The 13,700-nt window shown below is 41.4% G+C and overlaps 1 protein-coding gene across 1 annotated transcript in view; it reads left to right on the plus strand.

The window, feature by feature from the left end:
* LOC124621816 (probable E3 ubiquitin-protein ligase HERC1) overlaps positions 1-13,700 on the plus strand; it is a 766,600-nt gene that overhangs the window by 157,216 nt on the left and 595,684 nt on the right. The window contains exon 14 of the mRNA XM_047147255.1: positions 6,276-6,431. Within this exon, the coding sequence (XP_047003211.1) occupies positions 6,276-6,431 (156 nt within the window). The remainder of the gene's footprint in view (positions 1-6,275; positions 6,432-13,700) is intronic.

Consider the following 13,700-nt stretch of genomic DNA (forward strand, 5'->3'; position numbering starts at 1 on the left):
CGTATCTCCCATTTCATCTTCATCTACATCCTCTTCCATTTCCATAATATTGTCCTCAAGCACATCGCCCTTGTATAGACCCTCTATATACTCCTTCCACCTTTCTGCTTTCCCTTCTTTGCTTAGAACTGGGTTTCCATCTGAGCTCTTGATATTCATACAAGTGGTTCTCTTTTCTCCAAAGGTCTCCTTAATTTTCCTGTAGGCAGTATCTATCTTACCCCTAGTGAGATAAGCCTCTACATCCTTACATTTGTCCTCTAGCCATCCCTGCTTAGCCATTTTGCACTTCCTGTCGATCTCATTTTTGAGACGTTTGTATTCCTTTTTGCCTGCTTCATTTACTGCATTTTTATATTTTCTCCTTTCATCAATTAAATTCAACATTTAATCTGTTACCCAAGGATTTCTACCAGCCCTCGTCTTTTTACCTACTTGATCCTCTGCTGCCTTCACTACTTCATCCCTCAAAGCTAACCATTCTTCTTCTACCGTCTTTCTTTCCCCCATTCCTGTCAATTGCTCCCCTTATGCTCTCCCTGAAACTCTGTACAGCCTCTGGTTCTTTCAGTTTATCCAGGTCCCAACTCCTTAAATTCCCACCTTTTTGCAGTTTCTTCAGTTTTAATCTACAGGTCATAACCAATAGATTGTGGTCAGAGTCCACATCTGCCCCTGGAAATGTCTTACAATTTAAAACCTGGTTCCTAAATCTCTGTCTTACCATTATATAATCTATCTGATACCTTTTAGTATCTCCAGGGTTCTTCCATGTATACAACCTTCTTTCATGATTCTTAAACCAAGTGTTAGCTATGATTAAGTTGTGCTCTGTGCAAAATTCTACCAGGCGGCTTCCTCTTTCATTTCTTAGCCCCAATCCATATTCACCGACTATGTTTCCTTCTCTCCCTTTTCCTATACTCGAATTCCAGTCACCCATGACTATTAAATTTTCATCTCCCTTCACTATCTGAATAATTTCTTTTATTTCATCATACATTTCTTCGATTTCTTCGTCATCTGCAGAGCTAGTTGGCATATAAACTTGTACTACTGTAGTAGGTGTGGGGTTCGTATCTATCTTGGCCACAATAATGCGTTCACTATGCTGTTCGTAGTAGCTTACCCGCATTCCTATTTTCCTATTCATTATTAAACCTACTCCTGCATTACCCCTATTTGATTTTGTGTTTATAACCCTGTAGTCACCTGACCAGAAGTCTTGTTCCTCCTGCCACTGAACTTCACTAATTCCCACTATATCTAACTTCAACCTATCCATTTCCCTTTTTAAACTTTCTAACCTACCTGCCTGATTAAGGGATCTGACATTCCACGCTCCGATCCGTAGAAAGCCAGTTTTCTTTCTCCTGATAACGACATCCTCCTGAGTAGTCCCCGCCCGTAGATCCGAATGGGGACTATTTTACCTCCGGAATATTTTAACCAAGAGGACGCCATCATCATTTAATCATACAGTAAAGCTGCATGCCCTCGGGAAAAATTACGGCTGTAGTTTCCCCTTGCTTTCAGCCGTTCGCAGTACCAGCACAGCAAGGCCGTTTTGACTATTGTTACAAGGCCAGATCAGTCAATCATCCAGACTGTTGCCCTTGCAACTACTGAAAAGGCTGCTGCCCCTCTTCAGGAACCACACGTTTGTCTGGCCTCTCAACAGATACCCCTCCGTTGTGGTTGCACCTACGGTACGGCTATCTGTATCGCTGAGGCACACAAGCCTCCCCACCAACGGCAAGGTCCATGGTTTCTTCTAGCAAAGATTTTAATTCTTTAAAATTTCTTGGGGTTGGAAAATTATCCACTGCCTCAGTTAACCTAGGATCTGGCTTAACCCCATCTGAACTAATGATGCACCCCAGGTATTGAACCTGTGACTGTGCAAAAGAACATTTTTCTAGTTTTAAACTCAAGTGCGTACACACACACACACACACACACACACACACACACACACACACACACACACGTGCGGACAAGCACAATTCCTGCATCATGCACACACAACTGCCAACTCAAGCATCTTGGGCCAGAAAGCAATATCACATGGGATACAAGCAGCAGTCTGTAGGGAGTGGGGAAGGGGAAGACATAGTAGTACACAGGTGGAGAGAGAGAGAGAGAGAGAGAGAGAGAGAGAGAGAGAGACGAACGATGTCTGGTGAATTGTGCAGGAACTAGCCTGCAAATAGGCACAGCATCAGGAAATTGTGGTGCAGGGAGATGGGGAAGAAAGGAACGAAAAAGGGAAGGAGTGGGGAAAGATGGGCGAATGCGTTTTCAGAGGGCTGTAAATAAACAGTGGGGAGATGAGAATGGGAAGGAGATGGTAGGACAGAGGGAATGGATACTGTTGGGTGGAGAGTGTGGGGACAGTATGTTGCCGAAGGTTGAGTCCGGAATAATTATGGGAGCGGAATATGTGTTGTAAGTATAACTTCCATCTGTGCAGTTCAGAAAAGCTGGTGGAGGAGGGAAGTATCCAGATAGCTAGGGTAGGGAAGCAGCAATTGAAGTCAAGTGTGTTATGTTCAGCTGGGTTCTGTGCCACAGGATGGTCTACTTAGCCCTTGACCACAGTTTGGCGGTGGCCCTCCATCCTGGTGGTCAGCTGGTTGGTAATCATAGTGATGTAAAAAACTGTGCTGTGGTTCACCAGAGCTGGTAAATGACAATGCTGCTTTCACAGGTGGCCTGCACTCTGATGGGGTAGGATAAATCTGTGACAGGACTCAAATAGGAAGTGCTGGGTGGGTGGATTGGGCAGGTTTTGCACCTGTGTCTTCCACAGGGATATAATCCTTGTGGCAAGGTATTGGGATTGGGAGTGGCATAGGGGTGGACTAGGATTGTTGTGGAGGTTGGATGGGTGATGGAACACCATTTTAGGAGGGTGGGAAGTATATCAGGTAGGATGTCTCCCATTTCAGGGCTCGTTGATAGGTAATCATAGCCCTGGCGTAAGATGTGGTTTAGTTGTTCCAGACCAGGGTGGTACTGGATGATGAAGGGGACACTCCTTTGTGGCCGATTCTTGGAGGGGTAGGAGGATTGGGGGTGTGAGGGGAAATGGCACAGGAGATCGCTTGCCGACTGTATGGGGGACAGTGGCCGTCTGTGAAGGCCTTGGTAAAACCCTCAGCATACTGAGCAATGGAGTTTTTGTCAATGCAGATCTGCCATCCCCACATAGCCAGGCCATATGAGATGGAATTTTTGGCGTGAAAGGGATGACAGCTGTCCGAATGTAGGTAATGTTTGTGGTTGGTGGGTTTAATGTGGACAGAGGTGCAGATGGAGCCATCAGAGAAGAGGTGGTCAACATCTATAAAGGTGGCATGCTCGATTTAGGAGGACCATGTGAAGTGGATGGGAGAAAAGGTATTGAGATTGTGAAGGAAAGAAAATAAGGTGTCTTAGCCTTGAGTCCAGATCATGAAGGTATTATCAGTGACCCTGTACCAGACTAGGGGTTTTGTGTTTTGGGAGGCTAGGAACATCTCCTCTAGATGGTCAATAAGAAGGTTGGCATAGGAGGGTGCTACGTGGGTGCCCATCGCTGTGCTGTGGATTTGTTTATATACCTTCCCTTCAAATGAGAAGTAGTTGCGGGTAGGATAAAGTTAGTAAGATGTATTGAGGAATGAGGTAGTGGGTTTGGAGTCTGAAGGATGTTGAGAAAGGTAGCGTTCAACAGTGGTAAGGCCACGAGCAAGAGGTATGTTGGTGTTCAGGGAGATGGCATCAACAGTGATGAGTCGAGATCCAGGAGATAATTAGGTGGGGATGGTGGAGAGTTGGTGAAGGAAGTAGTTGGTGTCTTTGCTGTGGGAGTCTAGATTATGAGCGATTGGTTAGAGTTGTTGGTCAGTGAGGGCCGAAGTTCTTTCAGTAGGGCCACAATAATCAGCCACAGTCATGCATCCAGGATTGTTGGGTTTGTGGATGTAGAAGTTGGGTGTGCGGGATGTCATAGGGGTGAGGAGGGAAATGGATTCAGGGGAGATTTTCCGGGAAGGGCCTAAGGCTTTAAGCAGTGATTGGAGTTTGTGTTGGACTTCAGGGATGGGATCACCCTAGCAGAGTTCATAGCTGGAGGAGTCAGATAATTGGTGGGGGCCTAGTTCCAGGTAGCCTCTGCGATTCATAACAACAGTGGTGGAACCTTTGTCTGCAGGTAGGATGATTAGGTCATGATTTGTTTTGAAGTTGTGTTTGGCTACTCTTCTTCTATTGGAAGGTTGGTGATATGAAGAAGGGACCTGGGGAAGGATGGTGAGGCTAAGTTGGAGGTAAGGAATTCCTGGAAGGTGATAAGAAGGGTTGGGGATTACGGTTGGATGGTGGTATGAACTGGAAGAGGCTGAGTTCAGTGTTGGAATTAGTGTGTTTTTGGTTGGAGGGATTGGTGGCTAAGGAATGCTTCCATTGCAGGGATCGGTATAAGGAGAGTAGGTCTTTGACACATCCAGCATTGTTAAATTTGGTTGTAGGGCCAAAGGTGAGGCCTGTGGATAGGACTGAAACTGCCGTGGAGCTGAGGGTTTTTGTTGGAAAGGTTAATAACAGTGTTACATGAATGTTTTGTCTCTGGATTTGGATTTGGTGGAGGGTTGGTGGGGAGTTGTGGGGGATGTGGCAAGTTGAAAAAGTCAGCTAGGCAGCTCTGCTGCAATAATTGGACAGCTTTTATATTGATATGACTACCAACCAGTTGTCCACCAGGATGAACTGCCACTACCAAACTGTGGTCAAGAGCAAAGTAGACCAACTGAGACAGATTCAGATATTACACCTAGTGTACATGCGATACATACATCAATGATAATCCAACAAATATTGTCAGCATGCAAGGCTTATTTTTACCACTGAATACATTTAACCAGCGATTGTTACATGAATCTTGATACTCAGTATGTAGCTAAGCTAAAGAATAAGTATAAAAAGTAAGAAGTAAGGCAATGTTGAGGATTAGGACCCTCACAAGATCCCTCATTGTTGGATTGGATTGGAAGGGAAGATTCTGTCCTGTTGCCAGTGGGATTGCCTCCTCTAAGGTCTGTGGATATTTACCTATATAGATAGCTGAAGTTATTAGTGTATGAAAACTTCATTACAGATGGAAAGAGATTTGTTGGTAGAGACCTAGGTGCATTGTCCCATTGTTCAATGACAGCAGGGATATTTGAGAGAGTGCAGCAAAATTTATACATCATTGTAATGTTTGCTGTGAAGCTGAGGGTTGTTATCTTGAACAGTTTGCTATAAGGCATAACTTGTTCATGCCAGTAAAAAATTTATACCAAAGGAAGTTTCAGTCAGGGAAACAATTGTGAAACTGAAATACTTACCAGATCTACCAGGAGGTGAAAAGTTCAGTATTGCTAAAAGACATACACAAAAGTAAAAGTGACAACACTATTGTAGCATTTGTAACTATTACTTCCTTCCTTGGAGGGGTGAGTGAGATATCTCTAATGCCTCTCACATCATCTTTGTCTATCCTTGTACTGAGTACAGGTGAGTCTCTCTCATCCTACGGTAGGAATAACCTATCCCTGAGTACAGGTGAGTCTCTCTTATCCTAGGGTATGAATAACCTCTCCTTCCTGCACATACTGTTTGTCAAACAATTGCTTCTTTCTATATTGATTTGTGTAGTGTCAGTGTGTAATTTAAGGCTTCACGTTGTCGTGAATGAAATGGGAGGGGGGATTAATGAGAGTCTTTTGATTTGTATTTGCAAAGACTGGCTTTTAAATCTTGTTCCAGCTATAATTTTTTAAGTTTTTTGTAGTTCCCAAAATCATGCCAAATGACTATTCTGTAAGGAGGGTATGGCTACTTCATGTTCCCATTCTTCTCCATCTGAGCTATAACTCTTATCTTTAGTGGTCACAACATTGAAATTTCATTGAACTTTAACCATTCTTTACATTGTCATGATTTGCATTACTAAAGTATGTTTTCACCCTGGCTACATTTTCCTAAACTGTGAAAATCTGATTTTATGTCTCATAATTTGCAATGTATGTCTTGGTTTATTTGAAATATATATATATATATATATATATATATATATATATATATATATATATATATATATATATATATACTTAAAAAATATGCTATTGGTTGTGTGCACTCATCTGGTAGGATTTGTTACAGGTTCATTGAATTTGAATAGAATTATTTTAGTAAGTATGTTAGTGTAAATTATATCTTATATATTCAATTATTTCTGTTTGTTTCAGCTGGACAATCTTAGTGCATTGGTTCAAAATAGTGATGAAATGGAACCAATTGTCTCAGATAAATCTACACCTATACCTAATCTAAAGCACTTGCTTTCATCTTTGCAAGACCATCTACTGGCATACTGCTGTATGGGTTCGAAAAACATGGAACTGGTAAACTGTAACAGTCATTTAACTTTTCTGTTATTTTCATAGATCTTTGGCCTCACAATGGTTGTATATTTGCTCCAGTTCTTTTATTTGTGTGTGTGTTTGGGGGGGGGGGGCACATGCTTGCATGTGTAAATTGGACAAGGGGGACAGAAAGAGAAAGGGGCGGGGGGGGGGGGGGCGAGGTGAGAGAGTGGAAAGAGAGAGAGAGAGAGAGAGAGAGAGAGACCCCCAGTAGGGCCACAGGAGTGAGATAATATAGCTAACTTTTTAAGCAGTAAAAGTTGCGTATAGCATCCCACTCCATTGCTTTTTTATATTTTTTTATGTACGATACATGTACATAATAGGTATCAAAATATTCATTAGAGACTTGTTTGTTAACCGATAAAAGTTAATCTGAATTTTAGACAATGTTTACCCGCTGACATAAATGGAACAGGTAACTGTCTGGGAAGTCGAAACATTTGATTTAATTTCTTTTGTCATGATTAAAGTTTTTGGAAAACCTGGAAATGTGTAATTCTTTATTTAAATAATGAAACACTGCATCAGTTACGTATCTTTTCATGGTTAGCATGATACTATTCGAGGATTTATTCTTATTGTCAAGCACAGATGTTTACATAAGTATTTTGGGTGATGTTTGCACACTGTGTCTGTCGCAATCTAGTCATTTTTTTGAGGCTATAAGGTACTGTGCATGCTCCATTATGCAGAAAACCACACGCATGCGAGTGGCCAGGCCCTCCTCCCCCACCCCCCACCTCCCCCCCACACACAATGTTAAACATAAAAAAATACTTACATAAATATTTGCACTTGACAATGAGAATAAATTCTTGAAATGCGTTTTGCTAAACATGAAAAAATACTTAACTGGTGCAGTGTTTCATTATTTAAACCAGAAACATTTGACTAACACAAAGGTGTCAACTAGTGCCACAAGTGGTCAAACATGTGAAACGTGTTTTCAAGGTGTCATTGTGATCGCAACAATCACAAAGTTGGGCATGCACAACAGAGACTGAAAACTATTGTGATCGGTTATTATTTGAATGATCCTAGTTACTCCCATCAGCCACCACAACAAGTGGAGGATGGTAGTGGCAGGAGATAAAGCACAAATTGTTTTGTTATTTACCAGTTCAGATCTGTTGAGTAAAATTCCCCAGTGTCAAGAAACTTAACCGTATAACGTTTGTAAACACTACGTAAAGGCCAATGCCATACCAGTGTCATCATCATCAGTTATCTGCTATATTAGCAGGTCCTTTGCCTCTCCATTTTCTGCGATCCATTGCTTCCTTCTTAAGGCTGCTGTATGTTGTACCGTCCATCATGTCATCCAGTATCTGGAATCTCTTCCTTCCTCGCTTCCTTTTCCCTTCTACATAACCTTCTAAAACTGTTTTTATCAGTCCGTCATTCTTTCTTAATATATGCCCAATCCAATTTCTTTTTCTTCTCTTTATTACATCTAGTAACTGTCTTTTCTCTCCCACTCTTCTCAGTACCTCTTCATTTTTTACTGTGTCCATCCAACTTATTCCTTCCATCTTCCGCCATGTCCAGATCTCAAAAGCCTCCAGCCTTTCTCTGTCTTTTTTCCTCATAGTCCATGTTTCGGCGCCATATAGAAGAACACTCCATACAAGACATTTTATGAGTCTCTTTCTGAGTTCTCTGTCCAGACCGCTGCAGAAGATTCTCCTTTTCTTATAAAATGCCTCTTTTGCCATTTCTATCCTTGTTTTAATTTCTGTGGTGCACTTCCAGTCGGTGTCTATCCTGCTTCCAAGATACTTAAAATTTTGCACCTGTTCTAGTGTTTCTCCATTCAGCATAATTTTTATTTCCTTATTTACTCCTAGTGCCAATACTTTTGTTTTATTTGTGTTAATTTTCATTCCATATTTTTTTCCGTTAGGTGCAATGGTGTCCACCAAATCCTGTAATTCTTTTTCCCCTGTGGCTAGAAGGACCATGTCATCAGCAAATCTCAAACACCCTATTATTCTTCCTCCAATTTCTACTCCTTTGTCATCTAATGAGCATTGGTCAATCATATTTTCCAAGTAGAGGTTGAAAAGAGTAGGTGATAAACAGCATCCTTGTCTTACTCCTTTTCCTAGTCTGATCCAGTTTGTACTTTCTCCTCTCACTTTAACTGAAACTTTTTGATTAAGATATAATGAGTTTATAAGTCTTCCGGTTTTCCAGTCCATTCTCTTTTCCCTCATTATAGTCGCCAGCTTGTCCCAAACCACATTGTCAAATGCCTTTTCTAGATCGATGAAGCGCATATATAGGTCTCTTCCTTTTTCAATAAACCTTTCTCCCAAGATTCGTAGGAGCCCTGTTGCATCTCTGATGCCCGTATTCCGTCTAAAGCCAAACTGCTCCTCGCCAAGATTCTCCTCCATTACTTTTTCATGTCTTTTATTAATTTTTCTTAACCAGTGTCATATTACATCAAATATGTCACCTTTTGCTCCATGAACATTTTTTCGTAAAGCATAAGTTGCTGGAAAATCGTAAATGTGTTGACAGAAAATTGGGTACGAATTAACATTGTGAACATAGGAAATTTGATAGGAGTCATAAAAAAATGTTGTAAATAATGAGAAAATGTTAATTTTGGGAATGTAGTAGTAGATTTATACTGTGTATGATTTTGTTGTGTTCTGAAGAAGAACATAAGTTCATAATCTCAGTACAGTACTCGAGTTCTTGTTTAAGTACCTGCCCTTTGCTCAGTGCCATTATCTTATGGTGAGTGGCAGTCTTTGCTCATACCATTGTTTTACTTAAAATTTTATGAGTTATATCATTGGCGTAACGTGTGTTTTAGGAAGACTCTAAATTCCCTCATTCTAGATTTTATCTTACCTTTTGAATGATGACAGTTTTGCACAACAGTCTTGTTGCCGTTGAAACAAGTGCACCTCTTGAAATTTTCTGGCAGATTAAAACTGTGCGCCACATTGGAACTCAAATCTGGGATCTTTGGCTTCCGTGGGCCATTGCTCTACCAACTGAGCCATCTGAGCGTGACTCACGAGCTACTAATTCATTCTGAAGTACACCCATTTTATAACAAGACCCTGTTCATTCTTTTAGTGCTAGTCAATGATATGACGTATGAAAATAGTCACCATGCATCAGGTCTGTATCAACTCAAGAAGGTACTGCTTTAAATCTTCTCATCTACAATTTATGCCATGAGTGCATAGAAACTGATATTATTCATAGTTGTCCACCCATCATTGCCTTTGTGGCAGGCAAATCATTTAGTTTTAACAGATAACTGTGCACTAAAGTGTTTGTGAACTATAATTTGGGTAGAGCATGTTTATAATTTTTTTTAAAAATGTTATGTATATGACATAATTTTATTTAATGTGATCAGCTTTATAACAATGCCAAATTTACTTAAGATTTGTTGCAAATGAATATCAGTTGAGATGACTGCATCACATAAATAAATAAGTAAATAAAAAAATCAGTATCTCGTCAGGCTCCAAATGACAGTGGAAGGCTGTCTACAGACTGAGACTCACTTCGACTTTCTGGAAGGAGAGCTTCATCTGAAGTGGAAACAGACATCAGTATGAAAATTCGTGGGAAATGATTTCTCCAATATCTGCTCTAGAATCATCAAGTGAACGCAATCCTGGTCAGCTTCTTCGAGCCAGAGGTTATTTCTGCGTGCAATAATAGCTTTTTCCCCTTTTTAAATCCTATTGGTAAAATTATATCACATATCGCATGATTGTCTTCTAGGCAAAAACAGTGTGCTTGACATATCCTGAAACAATGAAAAATACATTATATGGAAACATTTTACTCACTATTAAGATTCACTTTTTTAAATAGTAAAAACTTAAAATGAGGACAGATTTATGCACTTTGTACTTTCTAATCTATATACACACTACATCTACATCTACATCTACATCTACATCTACATTTATACTCCGCAAGCCACCCAACGGTGTGTGGCGGAGGACACTTACGTGCCACTGTCATTACCTCCCTTTCCTGTTCCAGTCGCGTATGGTTCGCGGGAAGAACGACTGTCTGAAAGCCTCCGTGCGCGCTCTAATCTCTCTAATTTTACATTCGTGATCTCCTCGGGAGGTATAAGTAGGGGGAAGCAATATATTCGATACCTCATCCAGAAACGCACCCTCTCGAAACCTGGCGAGCAAGCTACACCGCGATGCAGAGCGCCTCTCTTGCAGAGTCTGCCACTTGAATTTGTTAAACATCTCTGTAACGCTATCACGGTTACCAAATAACCCTGTGACGAAACGCGCCGCTCTTCTTTGGATCTTCTCTATCTCCTCCGTCAGACCGATCTGGTACGGATCCCACACTGATGAGCAATACTCAAGTATAGTTCGAACGAGTGTTTTGTAAGCCACCTCCTTTGTTGATGGACTACATTTTCTAAGCACTCTCCCAATGAATCTCAACCTGGTACCCGCCTTACTAACAATTAATTTTATATGATCATTCCACTTCAAATCGTTCCGCACGCATACTCCCAGATATTTTACAGAAGTAACTGCTACCAGTGTTTGTTCCGCTATCATATAGTCATACAATAAAGGATCCTTCTTTCTATGTATTCGCAATACATTACATTTGTCTATGTTAAGGGTCAGTTGCCACTCCCTGCACCAAGTGCCTATCCGCTGCAGATCTTCCTGCATTTCGCTACAATTTTCTAATGCAGCAACTTCTCTGTATACTACAGCATCATCCACGAAAAGCCGCATGGAACTTCCGACACTATCTACTAGGTCATTTATATATATTGTGAAAAGCAATGGTCCCATAACACTCCCCTGTGGCACACCAGAGGTTACTTTAACGTCTGTAGACGTCTCTCCATTGATAACAACATGCTGTGTTCTGTTTGCTAAAAACTCTTCAATCCAGCCACACAGCTGGTCTGATATTCTGTAGGCTCTTACTTTGTTTATCAGGCGACAGTGCGGAACTGTATCGAACGCCTTCCGGAAGTCAAGAAAAATAGCATCTACCTGGGAGCCTGTATCTAATATTTTCTGGGTCTCATGAAGAAATAAAACGAGTTGGGTCTCACACGATCGCTGTTTCCGGAATCCATGTTGATTCCTACATAGTAGATTCTGGGTTTCCAAAAACGACATGATACTCGAGCAAAAAACACTTTCTAAAATTCTACAACAGATCGACGTCAGAGATATAGGTCTATAGTTCTGCGCATCTGCTCGACGACCCTTCTTGAAGACCGGGACTATCTGTGCTCTTTTCCAATCATTTGGAACCCTCCGTTCCTCTAGAGACTTGCGGTACACGGCTGTTAGAAGGGGGGCAAGTTCTTTCGCGTACTCTGTGTAGAATCGAATTGGTATCCCGTCAGGTCCAGTGGACTTTCCTCTATTGAGTGATTCCAGTTGCTTTTCTATTCCTTGGACACTTATTTCGATGTCAGCCATGTTTTCGTTTGTGCGAGGATTTAGAGAAGGAACTGCAGTGCGGTCTTCCTCTGTGAAACAGCTTTGGAAAAAGGTGTTTAGTATTTCAGCTTTACGTGTCATCCTCCGTTTCAATGCCATCATCATCCCGTAGTGTCTGGATATGCTGTTTCGAGCCACTTACTGATTTAACGTAAGACCAGAACTTCCTAGGATTTTCTGTCAAGTCGGTACATAGAATTTTACTTTCGAATTCACTGAACGCTTCACGCATAGCCCTCCTTACGCTAACTTTGACATCGTTTAGCTTCTGTTTGTCTGAGAGGTTTTGGCTGCGTTTAAACTTGGAGTGGAGCTCTCTTTGCTTTCGCAGTAGTTTCCTAACTTTGTTGTTGTACCACGGTGGGTTTTTCCCGTCCCTCACAGTTTTACTCGGCACGTACCTGTCTAAAACGCATTTTACGATTGCCTTGAGCTTTTTCCATAAACACTCAGCATTGTCAGTGTCGGAACAGAAATTTTCGTTTTGATCTGTTAGGTAGTCTGAAATCTGCCTTCGATTACTCTTGCTAAACAGATAAACCTTCCTCCCTTTTTTTGTATTCCTATTAACTTCCATATTCAGGGATGCTGCAACGGCCTTATGATCACTGATTCCCTGTTCTGTACATACAGAGTCGAAAAGTTCGGGTCTGTTTGTTATCAGTAGGTCCAAGATGTTATCTCCACGAGTCGGTTCTCTGTTTAATTGTTCGAGGTAATTTTCCGATAGTGCATTCAGTATAATGTCACTCGATGCTCTGTCCCTACCACCCGTCCTAAACATCTGAGTGTCCCAGTCTATATTTGGTAAATTGAAATCTCCACCTAAGACTATAACATGCTGAGAAAATTTATGTGAAATGTATTCCAAATTTTCTCTCAGTTGTTCTGCCACTAATGCTGCTGAGTCGGGAGGTCGGTAAAAGGAGCCAATTATTAACCTAGTTCGGTTGTTGAGTGTAACCTCCACCCATAATAATTCACAGGAACTATCCACTTCTACTTCACTACAGGATAAACTACTACTAACAGCGACGAACACTCCACCACCGATTGCATGCAATCTATCCTTTCTAAACACCGTCTGTACCTTTGTAAAAATTTCGGCAGAATTTATCTCTGGCTTAAGCCAGCTTTCTGTACCTATAACGATTTCAGCTTCGGTGCTTTCTATCAGCGCTTGAAGTTCTGGTACTTTACCAACGCAGCTTCGACAGTTGACAATTACAATACCGATTGCTGCTTGGTCCCCGCATTTTACAAGGAAGTGCTTCAGAGACTAAATCACAGGGTTGCTTGCATCCAAAAGGAGTTCCACCCTTCGTGGCAGTTGCACCACGGCAACATACCAGCTCACACCACCTTTGTTGTCACCGCCTTCCTGACACGGATTGATGTGACAATGGTGCCGCAGCTCTCTACAGTCTCGACCTGGCCCCCGCGGATGTTTTTGTGTTTCGTTGGTTGAAAAGGGACCCCAAAGAAAAGTACCATGAGCTGGTGTCAGCATGCAAGCTACTTTGATGGCTTCTCTGAAGAGCATCCCAATTGATGTGTTCCAGAAAGGTTATGATAGGATGACTGAAGAAAACTTCACAAGCCAGGAGCACTAAAAAAGCATTTTATGGGATGACCAATTTTGACAGAGCTATGCTGTCATCATTGGATCTTATGCTCTAAAATTTCCCGTACAACATGTAAAAAGGCATAAGAACCGATGTTGACAGCATAGCTATGTCGAAACTGGTCATCCAGTAAA

This window comes from Schistocerca americana, chromosome 7 (assembly GCF_021461395.2).
Source record: "Schistocerca americana isolate TAMUIC-IGC-003095 chromosome 7, iqSchAmer2.1, whole genome shotgun sequence".
In the NCBI taxonomy this organism is placed as follows: domain Eukaryota; kingdom Metazoa; phylum Arthropoda; class Insecta; order Orthoptera; family Acrididae; genus Schistocerca; species Schistocerca americana.